Source organism: Notolepis coatsorum (genome assembly GCF_963971535.1).
Source record: "Notolepis coatsorum genome assembly, chromosome: 6".
NCBI classification, from domain to species: domain Eukaryota; kingdom Metazoa; phylum Chordata; class Actinopteri; order Aulopiformes; family Paralepididae; genus Notolepis; species Notolepis coatsorum.
The window spans coordinates 65,127,340-65,144,578 of record NC_140170.1 but is presented as its reverse complement, the minus strand read 5'-3'; the positions used below and the strand labels follow the sequence as shown (position 1 = coordinate 65,144,578).

Below are 17,239 nucleotides of genomic sequence, written 5' to 3'. Positions count from 1 at the left end.
AGTGAGTTGTTTATTTAAAGTGTTTGTTACATAGTGTTAATTGTCTCATGCGTTACCTCCACTCTGTCTGCAGCAGGTCTCTCCGCTCATGAAACGGCATGTTCGTATCGGTAGTATATAAAACGCTACGCAATGTGGGCGACATGTTGTTGGCACAATTTGGACACAAACCACTGTTTTTATCTTTTTAAATAACGCTAAGCTAGCTGTATTCCAACGCAACAGATTGTTTGCGTTAGCGTTAAGCGTACTATATCCATGCTCCACAGCTTCTAGCTTCCTGCAACAACTCGCGCCTCGCGGGATTTCAGAGCAGAAAGAAAATCAAGTACTTGAGTAATCGATTACTCACGGCCATCCATAGTTCAGACTAGGGACGTTTGAAAACTCTGCATCGGTAAAGGGGGCGGATCTTTAGTGAAGTCGGGAAGTCTTTAGTGATGATAATAAAACTATTCATGCAAATTATATATCCGATAAATCTCTAGTTTTGTTGTGCAGGGACAAAAGAAAAGCCACACTTTGATAGGCTCAGCGCAGGGTTTCAAAGTCTGTGGTCAGACGACGGCAAAAGTTGAAACGTTTATCGTGGCACATGCTGCTATTGCCATCAATGTTGGCATAAAAAATCACAACACCTGCTTTGCAGCATTAGAATTGCACACGTTTGATGTTGACGATATTATCCATGTGATGAACATGTAGCTAGCATTTAATAAGTTACTCCGTCCCTCCAAACCTCTAATGGGATTTGATTTTGATTTGCCTTCAGGGCCGCCTCCACCTGAACCTGTGATGGAGGAAGAGGATGATGCAGCGGAGTTGGAGGAGGAAGAGATGGAATCCGTGCAGGTGTCTGAGACTGACTTCAACTTCATAGACTTCATCAAGAGGTGAAGAGCAGGGCTAAATCCAGGGTATCTGCGGGGTATTAAAAGGTCTTAACAGGTATTCAATTAATAATTCTCAATTCACGGCCTTAAAAGGTAGTTTTTTTGCAGGGCTACCAAGTGCGTCTGCCGAGAGCTTGTATGGAACATGCAAGAATTTAAATTGTGCAGCCGCAAATTCAGTGTCGCTGTGTGGTTTTTGTTTTTTTGCTCCTGACATTGGTATTAAATCTTGCACATTTTTCAATAAAAACTATTCTTCTATAAGTAAAATTATATACCTTAATGCTAATTGCTAGAAGTACTTTTCCACTTTCATGGAATAAAGTGCACTATCTACTAGTGAGGATAGCATCTAGTCAAATTGAAATACAAAAGAAATAATAAAATCCCAAGTAAATGCAGATGTACTTCATTCCAACTATAAGATTATGTAAATGTACCAATGAGTTCCGTGACCTCACTGATGGACCACGTTGTCCCGTTTGTCTGACTGACAGGTTTGCCAGCCCCAACATTATCCAACCATACCTGCTCCTGTTGAAGACGTACTCACGAAACACGCCTCACACCAACCACTGCATCGCCCGCATGCTGCACCGCCTGGCCGTGGACCTGAAGATGGACGCCCTGCTGTTCCAGCTGTCAGTCTTCTGGGTCTTCAACAAGATCCTCAGTGACCCGGCCGCCGCGGCCTACAAGGTGCTGTGTGTGGAGCTTTCAGAACAATTCTGTTGCCAGGGGCGGCTTATTATAATGATTAATTATTATTATTCGTATTTGTATAAGTGTTATAAATATTGTATAATTATTATGATTTTATAATTATATTAATGATTGTATTGGGAAGTGTTTTAATTATTATATAATAGGATTTAATAATTATATAAATTATTATTATAATTATTGTATTAGCAAGTATTATAATAATTGTATTAGTATTATGGCTCATTTACAATGTTTATGTTTTCATGTTTGATGAGGTCTAAAGACAATACTATCGTTGGAAGTTTTTCAATCGTGATGTTGGTACTTCAGATCTGATACCAGTCCCCCCCCCCCCCCCATACCTTTCTGTGTTGTTCGAGAGGGTTTCTCTTTCGCGACACATTGAATACCACTTTTTTGTTTGGTTTGTGGACTTCTCACAAAAGAATCATGGTTATTTGATTTATTTAGTAGAAAAGTTGAGAATTCAATAACTTCCTCATAACAAGAATTCAACATTTCAAAAACAATTCAATACCTGTCGATGCCTTCAAATCAATATATCGATACCAAAAACCGGAACGGTATTGATGGGTATCTTTTGTCTCGATCCCCAGCCCTGGTACAGACCACAGAATGTTCCCCCCATTGTCCTCCACTGTCTAGTATTCAGTGTTGCAGATGAAAGCAGCTCTTTATCGGCGGGTTTCCAGTCTCTTCATGACTCATGTTCTCTCCTCCTCCACAGGAGCTGGTGACCTTTGCCAAGTTTGTGCTGAATCGTTTCTTTGCAGTGGCAGCAAAGAACGACAAGTCGTATGTAGAGCTGCTCTTCTGGAAGAATGTAGGAGCCGTGCGTGAAATGACTGAAGGCTACAGCAAAGATGGGTCGGTATTCTGTCTGTGTTTTTATCTTATGCATGTGCAGACGTGTGCCACATTTGTGTTTCTTGTTACGCTCCCTGTTCTTACGTACATTGTGTTCAGGGACGTAGCGGAAGGTAAACCCCATCTGAACAATTTTACCCACTTTTTTATTTGTGAAATAGTTTTTAAGCAATTTTCTAAATCGCGGCTCGATTTTGCTTAAAATGTGTAAATAAAGTACATATCAACCACAGGAAAAACACTTATAATGTACGTTGTTATAGCCATAAATTATATTTTCGGTATTGTATAAGTAATATATTTACGTTTTGTATCGGCAAAAGTCCCCCCAAAAAAACAGCAAACATTCAAACTAACGATGCTTAGGGTGATGGCACTACTACACCAAGCCACCCACCCTGATACTAACACAGCAATACTATGCTCATCCCGCCCCCCCCCCCCCCCAGCCACAATTTATTTTACTTTTGCTGATATGAAACACGTATATTATGTACCTTTTTGTGAAAACAGGGTTTTTTCAAGGAATAAAATATTACAATATATTTTTTGTATAAGATAAAATTATACTATTTATAAAGGAAAAGTATCTATTTAAAATATTGGTGATTATTCATCAACTGGAGATCGTAGTTTACCCGCCTTTCTATTTCACCGTCGCATCGCTGACTTGTCCCGTTGTCCTGCATGTTGTTGTCAGAGAGGGATCCAAGAAGAAAGCCTCGTGGACGGAGGAGGAAGAGGAGGAGCTGCGTAAGCTCTACGAGGAACATCGCGATGATGAAGGTCTGCTCTCATTGATTCATTCGTTATTACCGCACGTTCCTTTAATCTCTTCTTTCATCATATCAGCGTAACTGTGGTCCAGATCATGGCGGCTGGGTGGCGCAGCGGACTAAGCGCTCGTCACCAACGCGAGAGACACTGGTATCGAATCGAGTCAGCGTTGCCTACAGCTTGGCCGGCCGTCATACTGGCTCAATTGGCAGAGTCAGCGGGAGGGAAGCCGGTGGAGTGGTATTCTGGTCGTTGTAAACAGCGACTCCTACAGGTCGGTCAGGGCGCCTGCACAGCGAGGAAGGGAGATGGTGAGGGTAGTGTGACCTCCACGCGTTACACCTCACCAATGAGAGTCCGCGCTGGCAGGTGAAAAGAAGTGGCTGGCTGACTCTGCATGTATCGGAGGGGACATGTGATAGTATCTATCAACCCTCCCTAGGCCGACCAGTGGGGGGCACATGCGAGCAACAACCAGGAAGGGGAGGGGGGAATTGGCATGACGACTAAATTGGGATGGGAGAAAAACACAGAAAAACAGGAGGAGAAAAAGTGGATAAAAAAATAAAACTGTGGTCCAGATCCTGCCTCTGAACCTTGACCCTTGACCCTTCAGTGCCAGACATCGTGGAGACTCTTCTGCAGTTGCTAAGCAACACCAACCGCACGCGCCGCCACGTCGTGATCCAGATGGTGTACATGGGTCTGGTGGGCAGCGCCAAGGAGCTAAAGAAGGCAAAGTGCGTAACTCTGGAGATTAATAATAACTCAATAACTTACTCATGTCAATGGAGAATTCACACGATTTGGAAAGAGTGGAAGGCACTGGTATTCAAACGGAGAACCTGGGCGTTAACTGTGGTTTTCATTCCCCTCGCGCAGGAAAGGCACTCGGATCGTCCTTTGGACAGAGGACCAGGAGGAGGAGCTGCAGATGTTGTTTGAGGAGTTCAAAGACTCTGCAGGTACGTGGAGGTGAAGGTGGTGGAGGAGGAGGAGGAGGAGATGGTGGTGGTGGTGGAGGAGGAGGTGGTAGGAGGCCGATCATAGTCTCATGAACACCTGAAGGTCTGTGTGCCGACGAGGGTTTATCAGCAATTCCATACGTATAGGCGGTGATCATACTTTTAAATGCAACAAAAGAAGGAGTCAGTCGGAGGGCATTCCAGGTGTTGGAAGCATCAAAGGAAAAGGCAGTGTTTCCTAGTTTCAAACTGGAGGAACCCTAAGAACCAACCACACCAGTCATTTGAACATGTAAAATAGGTTCCAAGATTCCATTCCAACAGTGACATGATGTAAGAGGGAAGTTTACCAATAAGGGCGTTAAATAATGAACAAATACAGGGGCGGTCAGGTGGCGTAGCGGAGATTGTGCTCGTCACCAATGCAAGAGGCTGCGGTCTCGACTCCCGGAGAGTCAGCATTGCCTTGGCTTGGGCTGATCGCTATACTGACTCGTTTGGCTGAGTTAGGGGGAGGGGAGCCGTGGGTGGGTCCTGGGCGTTGTGGACAGCGACCCCTACAGTTCGGTCGGGGCGCCTGCACAGCGAGGGTAGGATCTGGAGAAAGGTAGTGTGACCTTCCACACGTTACACTCTCCCGGTGAGAATCTGCGCTGCCAGGCTGGCTGCCGGCTGGCTGCACATGTGTCGGAGGAAAGCATGCGACAGTCTCCGGCCTCCCGGACCAACAGTAGGGGGGGGTGCGCAACAACCAAGTTCAAGTTCAAGTTCTTTAATAGTTGTCATACAGAAGTACAGAATACTTTCATACAAAATGCTTCTTACTGTTACGCTCCAGAGACTGTGCTAGACAAGATAGTATCAAATAACATAATAACATAATATAGCATGAATTTAGAAGAAGAAAATGAGGTCACAGTGTTCGGTATAGACATATGTACAATGTTCTGAGTTACCATATAATATACAATACACAATACTATGCAGTGTACTAATGTACAGTACTATCTAGTGCAAAGCAGAAATGGGATGAGGTACAATTTTAGGTACAATTTACAGTAAGGTGTACGAGTTGTAGTGCAATCCTTCATCCATAAATATAAAGTGTGGGGAGTGGGTGCTACAGTGTGTTTGTTTAAAGTGGGTGTGTGCTATAAAGTGTGTGGAGTGGGTGCTACAGTGTGTTTGTTTAAAGTGGGTGTGTGCGAGTGGATGTGTGTGCTATGTGCGTTTGGTGGTTGTTGTTGTGTTGTTCATTCATTGTTCGTTTAGCAGCCTGATGGCCTGGGGATAGAAGCTACTTCTGAGTCTTTCTGTGCTCGCCTTGAGACTCCTGTATCGCTTGCCTGACCGCAGCAGTTCGAAGAGGCAGTTGTTCGGGTGACTGGAGTCTTTAATGATTCTCTTAGCCTTGCCCTTGCAACGCTTGTAGTAAATGTTCTGGAGGGTGGGGAGCCCCCCTCCAATTGTGCGTTCGGCTGAACGTGTCACTCTTTGTAGTCTGCTTTGGTCTTTTGCAGTGCTATTCCCAAACCAGGAGGTGATGTTGCCGGTCAAGATGCTCTCTATTGTACATGAGTAGAAGTTCTTAAGGATCTTCTGGCTGACTTGGAACTTCCTTAGGTGCCTGAGGAAGTAGAGGCGTTGTCGTGCCGTCTTCACCACACTGTTAATGTGTGTGGTCCATGTCAAGTCCTCGGATATGTAGGCTCCGAGGTACTTGAAGCTGTTGACTCTCTCAACCGGTGCCCCGTCGATGCTGAGGGGGCTGTAGTCCTTGACCCCCGACCTCCTGAAGTCCACAATCATCTCCTTTGTTTTGCTGACGTTCAGGGAGAGGCTGTTTTCCTGGCACCATCCCGCCAGGACCTTGACCTCTTCCAGGTAGGCCCTCTCGTCGTTGGCAGAGATCAGGCCCACCACCACTGTGTCGTCAGCAAATTTGACGATTGTATTGCTACTCCGCTGAGCCACACAGTCGTGTGTGTACAGGGAGTAGAGGAGGGGACTCAGAACACAGCCCTGGGGGGGCCCTATGTTGAGGGTGATGGATGAGGAGGTGCAGTTGCCTGCTCTCACCACCTGGGGTCTGCCAGTCAGGAAGTCCAAGACCCACTGGCAGAGGTCATAGCCCAAGCCCAGGTCCCTGAGCTTGGCTATGAGTATGGAGGGGACTATGGTATTGAATGCCGAGCTGTAGTCGATGAATAGCATTCTCACATAGTTCCCCTGCCTCTTGTCCAGGTGTGATGCTGCTGTGTGCAGCACATGGGATATGGCGTCCTCCGTGGACCTGTTGGGGCGGTATGCAAATTGCAGGGGGTCCATGTTGATGGGGAGGGAGGAGCAGATGTAGCCCTTTACTAGCTTCTCAAAGCACTTCATGGCTATGGAGGTGAGAGCTACAGGGCGGTAGTCGTTGAGGCAAGCAGGCTTGGATTTTTTGGGTACAGGGATAATAGTGGACTTCTTCAGGCAGGTGGGGATGACAGCCTGTTCTAAGGACAGGTTAAATATGTCAGTGAATACTGGGGCCAGTTGGTCGGCACAGACTTTTAGGACGCGGCCGGGGATGCCGTCCGGACCTGCTGCCTTCCTGATATTCACTTTTTTAAAGGTCCGCCTCACCTCATGCTCTGTTACCCTGAACACTGCGCCTCCATCAGCAGCCGACCCCCCCCCCCCCCCCATTGCCGAGGCTTGTGAGCCGGTGTTGTTATTACCAGCATCAAACCTCGCATAGAAGGTATTGAGGTCGTTTGCTAAGGAGATGTCACTGTTCAGTTTGAGGGAGGCGCCTTTGTAGTCTGTCATCGTTTTGAGCCCCTGCCACATAGCTCTAGAGTCAGCTTGTTCAAACTGGAGTTCAATTTTATCCCTGTAGCGCCGTTTGGCCTCTGACACTGTCCTCCTTACGTTGTGTCGCGCCACCTTGTGGTCATTCATGTTGCCTGCCACTAGGCCGTCATTGTATGCTTTGGTGCGCTCTCTCAGAGCTTCACGGACGGATTTGTCTACCCAGGGTTTTTGATTTGGGTAAACTTTCATTTTGGTAGTGGGGATTGTTTCTTTCACCCTAGTACAGACATAGTCCAGCACTGTCTCCGTGTAGGCATTAATGTTATCTGTGTCGCGGAACACAATCCAGTCTGTGTGGTGAAACACTGACCGGATCGTCTCTTCTGACGTCAGATCCCATTTCTGCACCTCTCGCGAGACTACGGGAGTACTTTTAATTCTCTGTCTGTACTTTGGTGAAAGGAAAATGGATGCGTGATCTGACTTGCCAAAGCCACTATCAGAATGAGCCTTGTAGCCACCTTTAAATTGCGTGTAACAGTGATCTAGGATGTTACCGCCTCTGGTGTTGCAAGTCACATGCTGATAGAAGTCGGGCAATACCTTTCTCAGATTGGCGCTATTGAAATCTCCCAGTACTAAAATGGCGGCGTTAACGTTAGCCACTTGTATTCTATTTACCTCGTCGTGTAGTCTGGAGAGCGCAACCTTGTTGCTGGCTTGCGGTGGAATATACACTCCGACCAGGACGATCGCCGTTAACTCCCTCGGGAGGAAGAAAGGACGACACTTGATGGTTATATATTCCAGTTCTGGGGAGCAGTGGTTGGATAATTCCTTCACGTTCGTTGGATCACTCCAATTTTTGTTAAACATGAAGGCAATACCTCCTCCACGTTGTTTACCGGACTCTGATGATGTCCGATCCTTTCGATGGATAAAGAAGTGATCCGCTGGTTGAATTGCGTGATCTGGAACCTCCGGTGTGAGCCATGTTTCGGTGAAGCAAAGGACATTGCAGGAAGGGGGTTGGGAATTGGCATAACGACTAACAGTGGGATGGGAGAAAAATTGGAAAAAAGGAGGGGGAAAAAGATAATAAAAAAAAGAATTAACAAATACCAATCATAGTTAAGCATTTCAACCAGAGAAGGCCATCTAAACTTTTCATGTAGGACACAGTGGTGGGTATCATATCTGTCACCAGTAATAAACCTGTAGTCTGTCCCACATTATTGTTCTTCTGCAGATGAATCCAGTCATGTAGAAGGATCTCTTTATATCTAGTACTTATTATAAATAGGAGCATATTTGTGAGGATTATTGTGATTGTGATTTCCCACTAATAACTAAATAACAAAAAGAAATATATATACCTATATATAATCTAAAAAAAAAAACAGGTTGTTGAATTAAGTGTCTAGTGCTGACTTACCTTTTCACTGATGAAACTGTGTACCTGCAGACGTGCTGGGCGACATCATGAAGAAAGTGACGGCCAAGCGCTCGCGCGCCCGCGTGGTGGACAAGCTGCTCAGCATGGGGCTGGTGTCTGACCGGCGGGAGCTGTACAAGAAGAGGGGCCACGGGGCCACAGGCAAGAGCTCCGGGAAGAGGATGGTAAGTGTGGTGTCTGTAGGGAGAGACGGGATACTGATGAAGATGATGGTAAGGCCTTTCTGTTGGTGGTGTCTGTAGTGAGAGACGGGATACTGATGAAGATGATGGTAAAGCCTTTCTGTTGGTGGTGTCTGTAGTGAGAGACAGGAGACTGATGAAGATGATGGTAAGGCCTTTCTGTTGGTGGTGTCTGTAGTGAGAGACGGGATACTGATGAAGATGATGGTAAAGCCTTTCTGTTGGTGGTGTCTGTAGCGAGAGACAAGAGACTGATGAAGAGGATGGTAAGGCCTTTCTGTTGGTGGTGTCTGTAGGGAGAGACAAGAGACTGATGAAGATGATAGTAAGGCCTTTCTGTTGGTGGTGTCTGTAGGGAGAGACAGGAGACTGATGAAGAGGATGGTAAGGCCTTTCTGTTGGTGGTGTCTGTAGGGAGAGACAAGAGACTGATGAAGATGATGGTAAGGCCTTTCTGTTGGTGGTGTCTGTAGGGAGAGACAGGAGACTGATGAAGATGATGGTAAGGCCTTTCTGTTGGTGGTGTCTGTAGGGAGAGACAGGAGACTGATGAAGATGATGGTAAGGCCTTTCTGTTGGTGGTGTCTGTAGGGAGAGACAAGAGACTGATGAAGATGATGGTAAGGCCTTTCTGTTGGTGGTGTCTGTAATGAGAGACAGGAGACTGATGAAGAGGATGGTAAGGCCTTTCTGTTGGTGGTGTCTGTAGTGAGAGACAGGAGACTGATGAAGATGATGGTAAGGCCTTTCTGTTGGTGGTGTCTGTAGGGAGAGACAAGAGACTGATGAAGATGATGGTAAGGCCTTTCTGTTGGTGGTGTCTGTAGGGAGAGACGGGAGACTGATGAAGATGATGGTAAGGCCTTTCTGTTGGTGGTGTCTGTAGTGAGAGACAGGAGACTGATGAAGATGATGGTAAGGCCTTTCTGTTGGTGGTGTCTGTAGGGAGAGACAAGAGACTGATGAAGAGGATGGTAAGGCCTTTCTGTTGGTGGTGTCTGTAGGGAGAGACGGGAGACTGATGAAGATGATGGTAAGGCCTTTCTGTTGGTGGTGTCTGTAGTGAGAGACGGGAGACTGATGAAGAGGATGGTAAGGCCTTTCTGTTGGTGGTGTCTGTAATGAGAGACGGGAGACTGATGAAGAGGATGGTAAGGCCTTTCTGTTGGTGGTGTCTGTAGTGAGAGACAGGAGACTGATGAAGATGATGGTAAGCTTCTCTGTTGGTGGTGTCTGTAGTGAGAGACAGGAGACTGATGAAGAGGATGGTAAGGTCTTTCTGTCGGTGGTGTCTGTAGTGAGAGACGGGAGACTGATGAAGATGATGGTAAGGCCTTTCTGTTGGTGGTGTCTGTAGGGAGAGACAAGAGACTGATGAAGAGGATGGTAAGGCCTTTCTGTTGGTGGTGTCTGTAGGGAGAGACAGGAGACTGATGAAGAGGATGGTAAAGCCTTTCTGTTGGTGGTGTCTGTAGGGAGAGACAGGAGACTGATGAAGAGGATGGTAAGGCCTTTCTGTTGGTGGTGTCTGTAGGGAGAGACAGGAGACTGATGAAGAGGATGGTAAGGCCTTTCTGTTGGTGGTGTCTGTAGGGAGAGACAGGAGACAAATGTACTCTAGGCTTAATGGAGGGAACGATGGTAGGCTAGTGGTTGGAGAACGGTCTGGTGTGAGGTGTGACGCCACGGTGAGGACATTTCCCCACGGTTAATAAACTCCTGACAGCACCGGTGTTACCGGTTAACACTGGACATTTTACAAGGGATGTGTGTTGCGTTTCCACTGACGTTTTTAACCTCACGTAAAAAGAAAACAGGAAAAAACAGATGCCAGGCTTAACATGCTTAGCAAAAACTGTGTTTACCGTAAGAACCATTGACGGTAGTAACATTATGCCTGATGACCATAAGGCTACAGTAATTAGGAAGCATCAGACAGTAACACAACAGAGCTGCCACTACTGAACCTGAGTGATTTCAACAAACTCAGACACATCATCACAGATACTCAAGATGGTTTCCTTCCGTAGTATTGTCGTTACCTTTTCCAACGTGAACGGTGCGTAGCTCTTCAGCTGCAGATTATCCCAACTCAATGATGCCTACTCTTGGCTAAATCTACAGAAGACAGTGTCCCTATATATAATACTTGTTTGTGGGCCTAATGTGAAATTAAGTGAAACCGTTGTCTCTTGTGAAAGCAGCTGCTTTAAGGATCTATAATCGGATATTGGTATAATGCCATTTTAAAAATACAGTAAATTCCTCTGTTCTTTTGTCAGACTGAAGAGGAGTTCCTAGATAGCTTGACGGGAGGTCCGACAGACGATCCAATGGACGAAGAGGAGGAGGAGGAGGAGGAAGAGGAAGAGTCTGAGGGGAGCGAGGACGAGGAAGATGAGCCGCAGAGGAAGGTGGTTGAAGATAAAGGAAAGAGAAGAAAAAGCACGGGAGCCAAGGTGGAGAAGAGCATCAACGTGGGCAGCATGGTGCAGGAGCTCAAGCAGCAAGGTACCAAACACACTGACTGAGGAAGATTAACTAAGTTCAAGCTGGTAAAGAGGTCAAACGTTCTGCCGTAATGTAATCAAACAGGAGCTCCGCCCACAATGCTATTCAGAATGCAGTTTCAGCCCCTTCCGTCTTCGGGCCCCTTCCCTCGCAAAAAGCCAAAGGATACTTTCAATTGGTGGAACAAACAACCACTCAAATTGTAGCCAATCCCTGTGCCACACAATGGCATTTGTCGGTTGATGATTTGTTGGAGAAATGTCAAAATGGTGTCTGTGTTTTTCATTCAAATGGCTACTCATTCTCTGCCACGCTGGGAACGGGATATGGCTAGTATGTGCTGCCACGCATTAAACCAATGGGGTCGGTCACCTTGTTTGCAGGGCTATAACTATTCTAGGGATGTCCGATATTATCGGCCGATATTGGCATTAAAATGTAATATCGGAAATTATCTGTAACGGTTCCTTTTTAATTTTTTTTTCGAAAACGGAAACAAAAGGATTAGACACATCCATACATATAAAACATACATACGTGTATACATACTGTATATAAACACCACAATATTATTTAATAATATAGGAATTCACTTAAATTGAGTGGTATTTTCCCTTGTGGGTTCTAGCTGATGATTTGTTTAATGCAATACCTTCTTCCAATAGGTTTGTCGGGACCCATGTTGTGGCTGCAGAATTGCCTGAACCGAACGGCAGACAACCGAGAAGAAGACAGTGAGTGAAACCGCCATGCAGACCATACAGTACATAGATATACATACCATACAGTACATAGATATACATACCATACAGTACACAGATATACATACCATACAGTACATAGATATACATACCATACAGTACACAGATATACATATACCATACAGTACATAGATATACATACCATACATAGATATACATACCATACAGTACATAGATATACATACCATACAGTACACAGATATACATACCATACAGTACATAGATATACATACCATACAGTACACAGATATACATATACCATACAGTACATAGATATACATACCATACAGTACATAGATATACATATACCATACAGTACATAGATATACATACCATACAGTACATATATATACATATACAATACAGTACATAGATATACATACCATACAGTACACAGATATACATACCATACACAGATATACATATACCATACAGTACATAGATATACATACCATACATAGATATACATATACCATACAGTACATAGATATACATACCATACATAGATATACATATACCATACAGTACATAGATATACATACCATACAGTACACAGATATACATACCATACAGTACACAGATATACATACCATACAGTACACAGATATACATACCATACAGTACACAGATATACATACCATACAGTACACAGATATACATACCATACAGTACATAGATATACATACCATACAGTACACAGATATACATACCATACAGTACATAGATATTCCAAGAGGTGGCGTTATTTGACGTCTTAACTTGAGCATTTTGCTGTCTCTGTGATTCATTCCACATTCTACTATACCAAGGTATCTGCAGGGTATTAAAAAGTATTAATTATTATAATAATTCTCAATTTAAGGCCTTAAAAGGTATTAAAAAGTATTTAATTAATTTGCACAGGTATAATCAAATAAATTGGGGAGCAGCCCAGCTGTCGGTAGAGAAAATAATATGAAATATATAAAATGTTTTTGTATTCAAGTCGTTGTTTTTTGTGGGGCTACCAGGAGCTTGGTGCGTCTGGCCAGAGCTTGTATAGAACACGCAAGAATTAAAATTCAGCCGCCAGTTCAGTGTCGCTATTTGTTTGGGTTTTTTGCCAGTATAGTTGTGAAATTGGTATTAAATTTAAAGTGTTATTAAACATTTCTTAAAAGTCTTCAATGTAACTTGTTGAAACCTACAGATACCCTGTATGAGTGGTTAACTTTGTCAGATGGAAGCAACAAGGTGCGATTAGGGTGACCAGGTGTCCCCCTTTTGGTTGTACTGTCCCACCATTTGAGCCCGCGTCCCACATATTGAGAGGATGTCCCTCTTTTCGAAGCAAAAAAAAATATATCGAACACAAGACATTCCTGTCAAGTGATAAAGTTTGAATATTTAAAACAGATGTTAGGTGGTAACAAGCCGGTTGCCAGTGCCAAGATGAATGTGGAGAGATATAATTCTGTATTTAATTTGTATTTATTTTGATTTAACCTTTATCTATTCAGTGAAGACGAGTTATTCTAATAAAAAAAAATTACATTATCTATCTGTCCCACTTTGTCCCACCAAAATCTTACTGTTGTCCTGCTTTTGGACTTTTTGCATCTGGTCACCCTAGGTGCGATTGGAGGATCAAGGAAAGAGGGCGGGGTTTGATATATGTTAATTCATTAATTGTAATTGCGTTACAACCTGTTGATGTTTCGAAATGGTTGTTTCCCAGATTTGTCTCAGCCCGTCCCGCTCGTCCCTCTGACGGAGGAGAACGAGGACGCCATGGAGAGCAGGAGCTTCCAGAAACTGCTCCGCAAGCTGGGCGTGCGAGCGCCAGAGAACGAGCAGGTATCTATGTTTCCAGTCAAATCACTGGAGAATGAGGATGGATTTTAATAGCCGTCTCTTACAGTAGCCTCTTGATATGGTCTTTGTTCGTTTGATTCATAACAGAAGGATATCTAGATCAGTGTTTCTCAACTGGTGGGTCGCGACCCAAAAGTGGGTCGCGGGGCCATTTTGAGTGGGTCGTGAATGTGTGTGTGTGTGTGTAGACAAAGCAGAGGAACAGATTGGACATTGAGCATGACCTCAGAGGTGGCGTAGCGGAGATTGTGCTCGTCACCAATGCAAGAGGCTGCGGTCTCGACTCCCGGAGAGTCAGCATTGCCTTGGCTCGGGCTGATCGCTATACTAACTTGTTTCGCTGAGTTAGGGGGAGGGGAGCCGTGGGTGGGTCCTGGGCGTTGTGGACAGCGACCCCTACAGTAAGGTCGGGGCGCCTGCACAGCGAGGGTAGGATCTGGAGAGAGGTAGTGCGACCTTCCACACGTTACACTCTCCCGGTGAGAATCTGCGCTGCCAGGCTGGCTGCCGGCTGGCTGCACATGCGTCGGAGGAAAGCATGTGACAGTCTCCGGCCTCTCAGACCAACAGTAGGGGGGGGGGGGGGGGGTGCGCAACAACCAGGAAGGGGGTTGGGAATTGGCATAACGACTAACAGTGGGTTGGGAGAAAAATCTGAAAAAGGAGGGGGAAAAAGATAAAAAAATAAATGAAAATAAAAAAATAATAGTACTATTACTTGTAGTAAATTAAATAATGTATACATATAAAATACAACTTAAATACATTCTCAATGGGGCGCCCAAGTGGCGAACCATGTAACGCGCTGCGTCGCGGCACGGCCGACCTGGGTTCGATTCCCGGATGTCTTCCCCCCGCTCTGTCTCCCGTTCTTCCTCTCTCTCTCTTTACTGGACTGCCCAGTAGTAAAAAGCGATAAACGCTAAAAAAAAATCTTAAAAAAAAAAATACATTCTCAATTATGACATTAGGCTTAGAAAGAAACATAAACAAATTATGTAAACCATGTAATGGCAACAGTTACAAATATCAAACAAAAAATCAACTCATATTTATCAATAGGGAGGTGTAGTCTGACGTCGCTTTGGACCGCCCACGAGGTCCACCCGTATAGGGATTTATCATTGGGAAAATGGATTATCGGCTATTGTAACAATTCTGCCTCATGAATATTGAAACGCTTTCCATTTTTGCACAAAACGAGTTCCCTTCTATCACTAACATTATTGTTTAAGCATTTTTGGTTGAAATAAAATTCGTCATTTTTTTACGATTTAATTGCGAATATTTTCATGTTGAGCTATAGATTGTGGATGAATACGCACAGAAAGGTACACCATGCAAATGTTAATGCTTTATTTGTTTTAAACGAGACAATTTAGAAATGGTCAATGGGGAATTACATTGCGTTTTCAAGATGGTGGACCGGCCGGAAACGGCAATAACGTAACCACTACACCTCCCTATTGTGTAATACCCAATGCACCATAGTATTTTCTTAATATACTGTATATATTGTATACGGTATGTATGTATCACTACTATGCTACATGTAGTTTTTAAAACTTATTTATTCTCATCAGGAAACCTTTTGGAGGATTCCAGAGAAGATGAGCCCATCCCAGCTAAGGGGTGTAGCTGCAGCCCTCAGCCCCAGTGAGGAGGTTCCGCCAGGGGGAGAGGCGTCCGTGCGGCCTGGGAGCCCCGTCCAGGAGCACCAGGAGGAGGTGGACTCTCATGAACAGAGGGCCCAGGCCCTCAGGGCGCTGCTGCTCGCGCGCAGCAGGAAGCACCACTCCGCTGAGGCCGACGGTATGTTTAGAAATGTCACGTGATATGATGGTAACCCTGAAACTGAGGTTTCGAGGTCACATTGAATATACATACAGAAGTAAGCCCCCCAAAAAGAAGCATATGAAATCATAACGATAAGACGAGGCAAAGAGCAAGGATAAGAAATCAATTAAAACACATTCTGTTATAATAACTTCATATCTCCTATCATATTACTCAACTAATGGTTTGTATTCTGTCATAATAACTTCATATCTCCTGTCCATATTACTCAACTAATGGTTTGTATTCTGTCATAACTTCATATCTCCTGTCCATATTACTCAACTAATGGTTTGTATTCTGTCATAATAACGTTAGGTTATGACTATAACCAAGTTCTGTTAGTTAGGGGCGATGCTTGGCTTCGCCTTCTGCACTATCTCGCGTACGTGCACGCGTACTGAATAAACCACAAATGTACCTCTAATACCAGTATTAGTCTGACCACACCCCTCATCAGCTTACCTTCATAAGCAGGTGTGTGGTCACCTGCTCTCCTCCTTCCCAAGCTTTCACCACAAGGTGAGATCAAGGGCTGCAGCGGCCGTCCGAAGCCAAGCATCGCCCCTAACTAACAGAACTTGGTTATAGTCATAACCTAACGTTCTGTATCGTTAGTGGCTTAGCTTGGCTTCGCCTTCTGCACAAGGGAGGCCAAGCGGAGCCACTTGGCTGACAAATACACCCCGCTGACAGCCCCCCAAAACCATCAGAACAGGGAGGGCCGAGCCCCCCCGACCCCCCCTAATGGAGGGTAGCCCCCCTATTAGGGACGTCACGGGAGGGCGACGGACCCGACCGTGCGAAGAGGCACTCAAGCAACTCAACGCACAGGGTGAGCAGACCGTGGCTTGACCCACGACTACACACACGCACAACCCGCATGCCACCCGGGAACGAACGGAGGAACAACCTCGTTACTGCCCCCAGAATCACGGGGTCAAGGGCAAACCCAACCCCGTGGCAAGGCCGTAGCAGCGGAGCACGAAGGAAGACCCAGACCCACCAAAAGGACTGGACTCCCTGGAATGGGGGCCCGGAGAAGTCCATGATGCCAGCATCAAGACCCCACCAGGTGGGCACGTAGTGCCCCGCCCCCCACATCGCCAGCGTATTCGGACAAAGGCCCCTCAGTTACTGCACCTGGTATTCCCAGGCGGAACCAACCAGGCCAGTAAGCCGAGCGGGCCCCGTCCCCCCAACAGTACACCGCCTGGCACACTGACCCTGCAGAATAGGCAGTCAGCATGGCCGTAAGCACACAAAAAAGGTTAACCAACGGAAGCAGGCAGCGCACCGGGGAAAAACCAGGCAACAGGCTGTTAACCCTAGCCTGGAGACTGCGGACGAGACAGGCGCCAGAGGGGACAGCTGAACACAGCCGCCCCGGCGGAAGGAGCGTAAGCTGGCGGTGTTGCATGACCAAGCCTCCATTTAACAACCCCCACCCAGAGGGGTCGAGGCAGAGAAGGCTGACACGATTGGCAGACGTCATGAACGTGCAGGGGCACCCTCAACCGGTGAACCCGGGAGTTGACACTGCTCCAACACACCAGGGAATCAACCACCTCGGTGTTACCCAATGCGGTGGTTGTTCCTATAACCCCTCAAG

At 45.6% G+C, this 17,239-nt stretch overlaps 1 protein-coding gene across 1 annotated transcript in view; it reads left to right on the top strand.

Moving 5' to 3' along the window:
* Window positions 1–17,239, top strand: part of timeless (timeless circadian clock) — a 66,125-nt gene that overhangs the window by 39,748 nt on the left and 9,138 nt on the right. Inside the window, exons 17-27 of the mRNA XM_084317569.1 lie at window positions 773–893; window positions 1,391–1,592; window positions 2,347–2,486; window positions 3,187–3,272; window positions 3,880–4,003; window positions 4,146–4,228; window positions 8,493–8,647; window positions 10,948–11,176; window positions 11,842–11,910; window positions 13,655–13,773; window positions 15,375–15,603. Of these exons, the coding sequence (XP_084173695.1) occupies window positions 773–893; window positions 1,391–1,592; window positions 2,347–2,486; window positions 3,187–3,272; window positions 3,880–4,003; window positions 4,146–4,228; window positions 8,493–8,647; window positions 10,948–11,176; window positions 11,842–11,910; window positions 13,655–13,773; window positions 15,375–15,603 (1,557 nt within the window). The remainder of the gene's footprint in view (window positions 1–772; window positions 894–1,390; window positions 1,593–2,346; window positions 2,487–3,186; window positions 3,273–3,879; window positions 4,004–4,145; window positions 4,229–8,492; window positions 8,648–10,947; window positions 11,177–11,841; window positions 11,911–13,654; window positions 13,774–15,374; window positions 15,604–17,239) is intronic.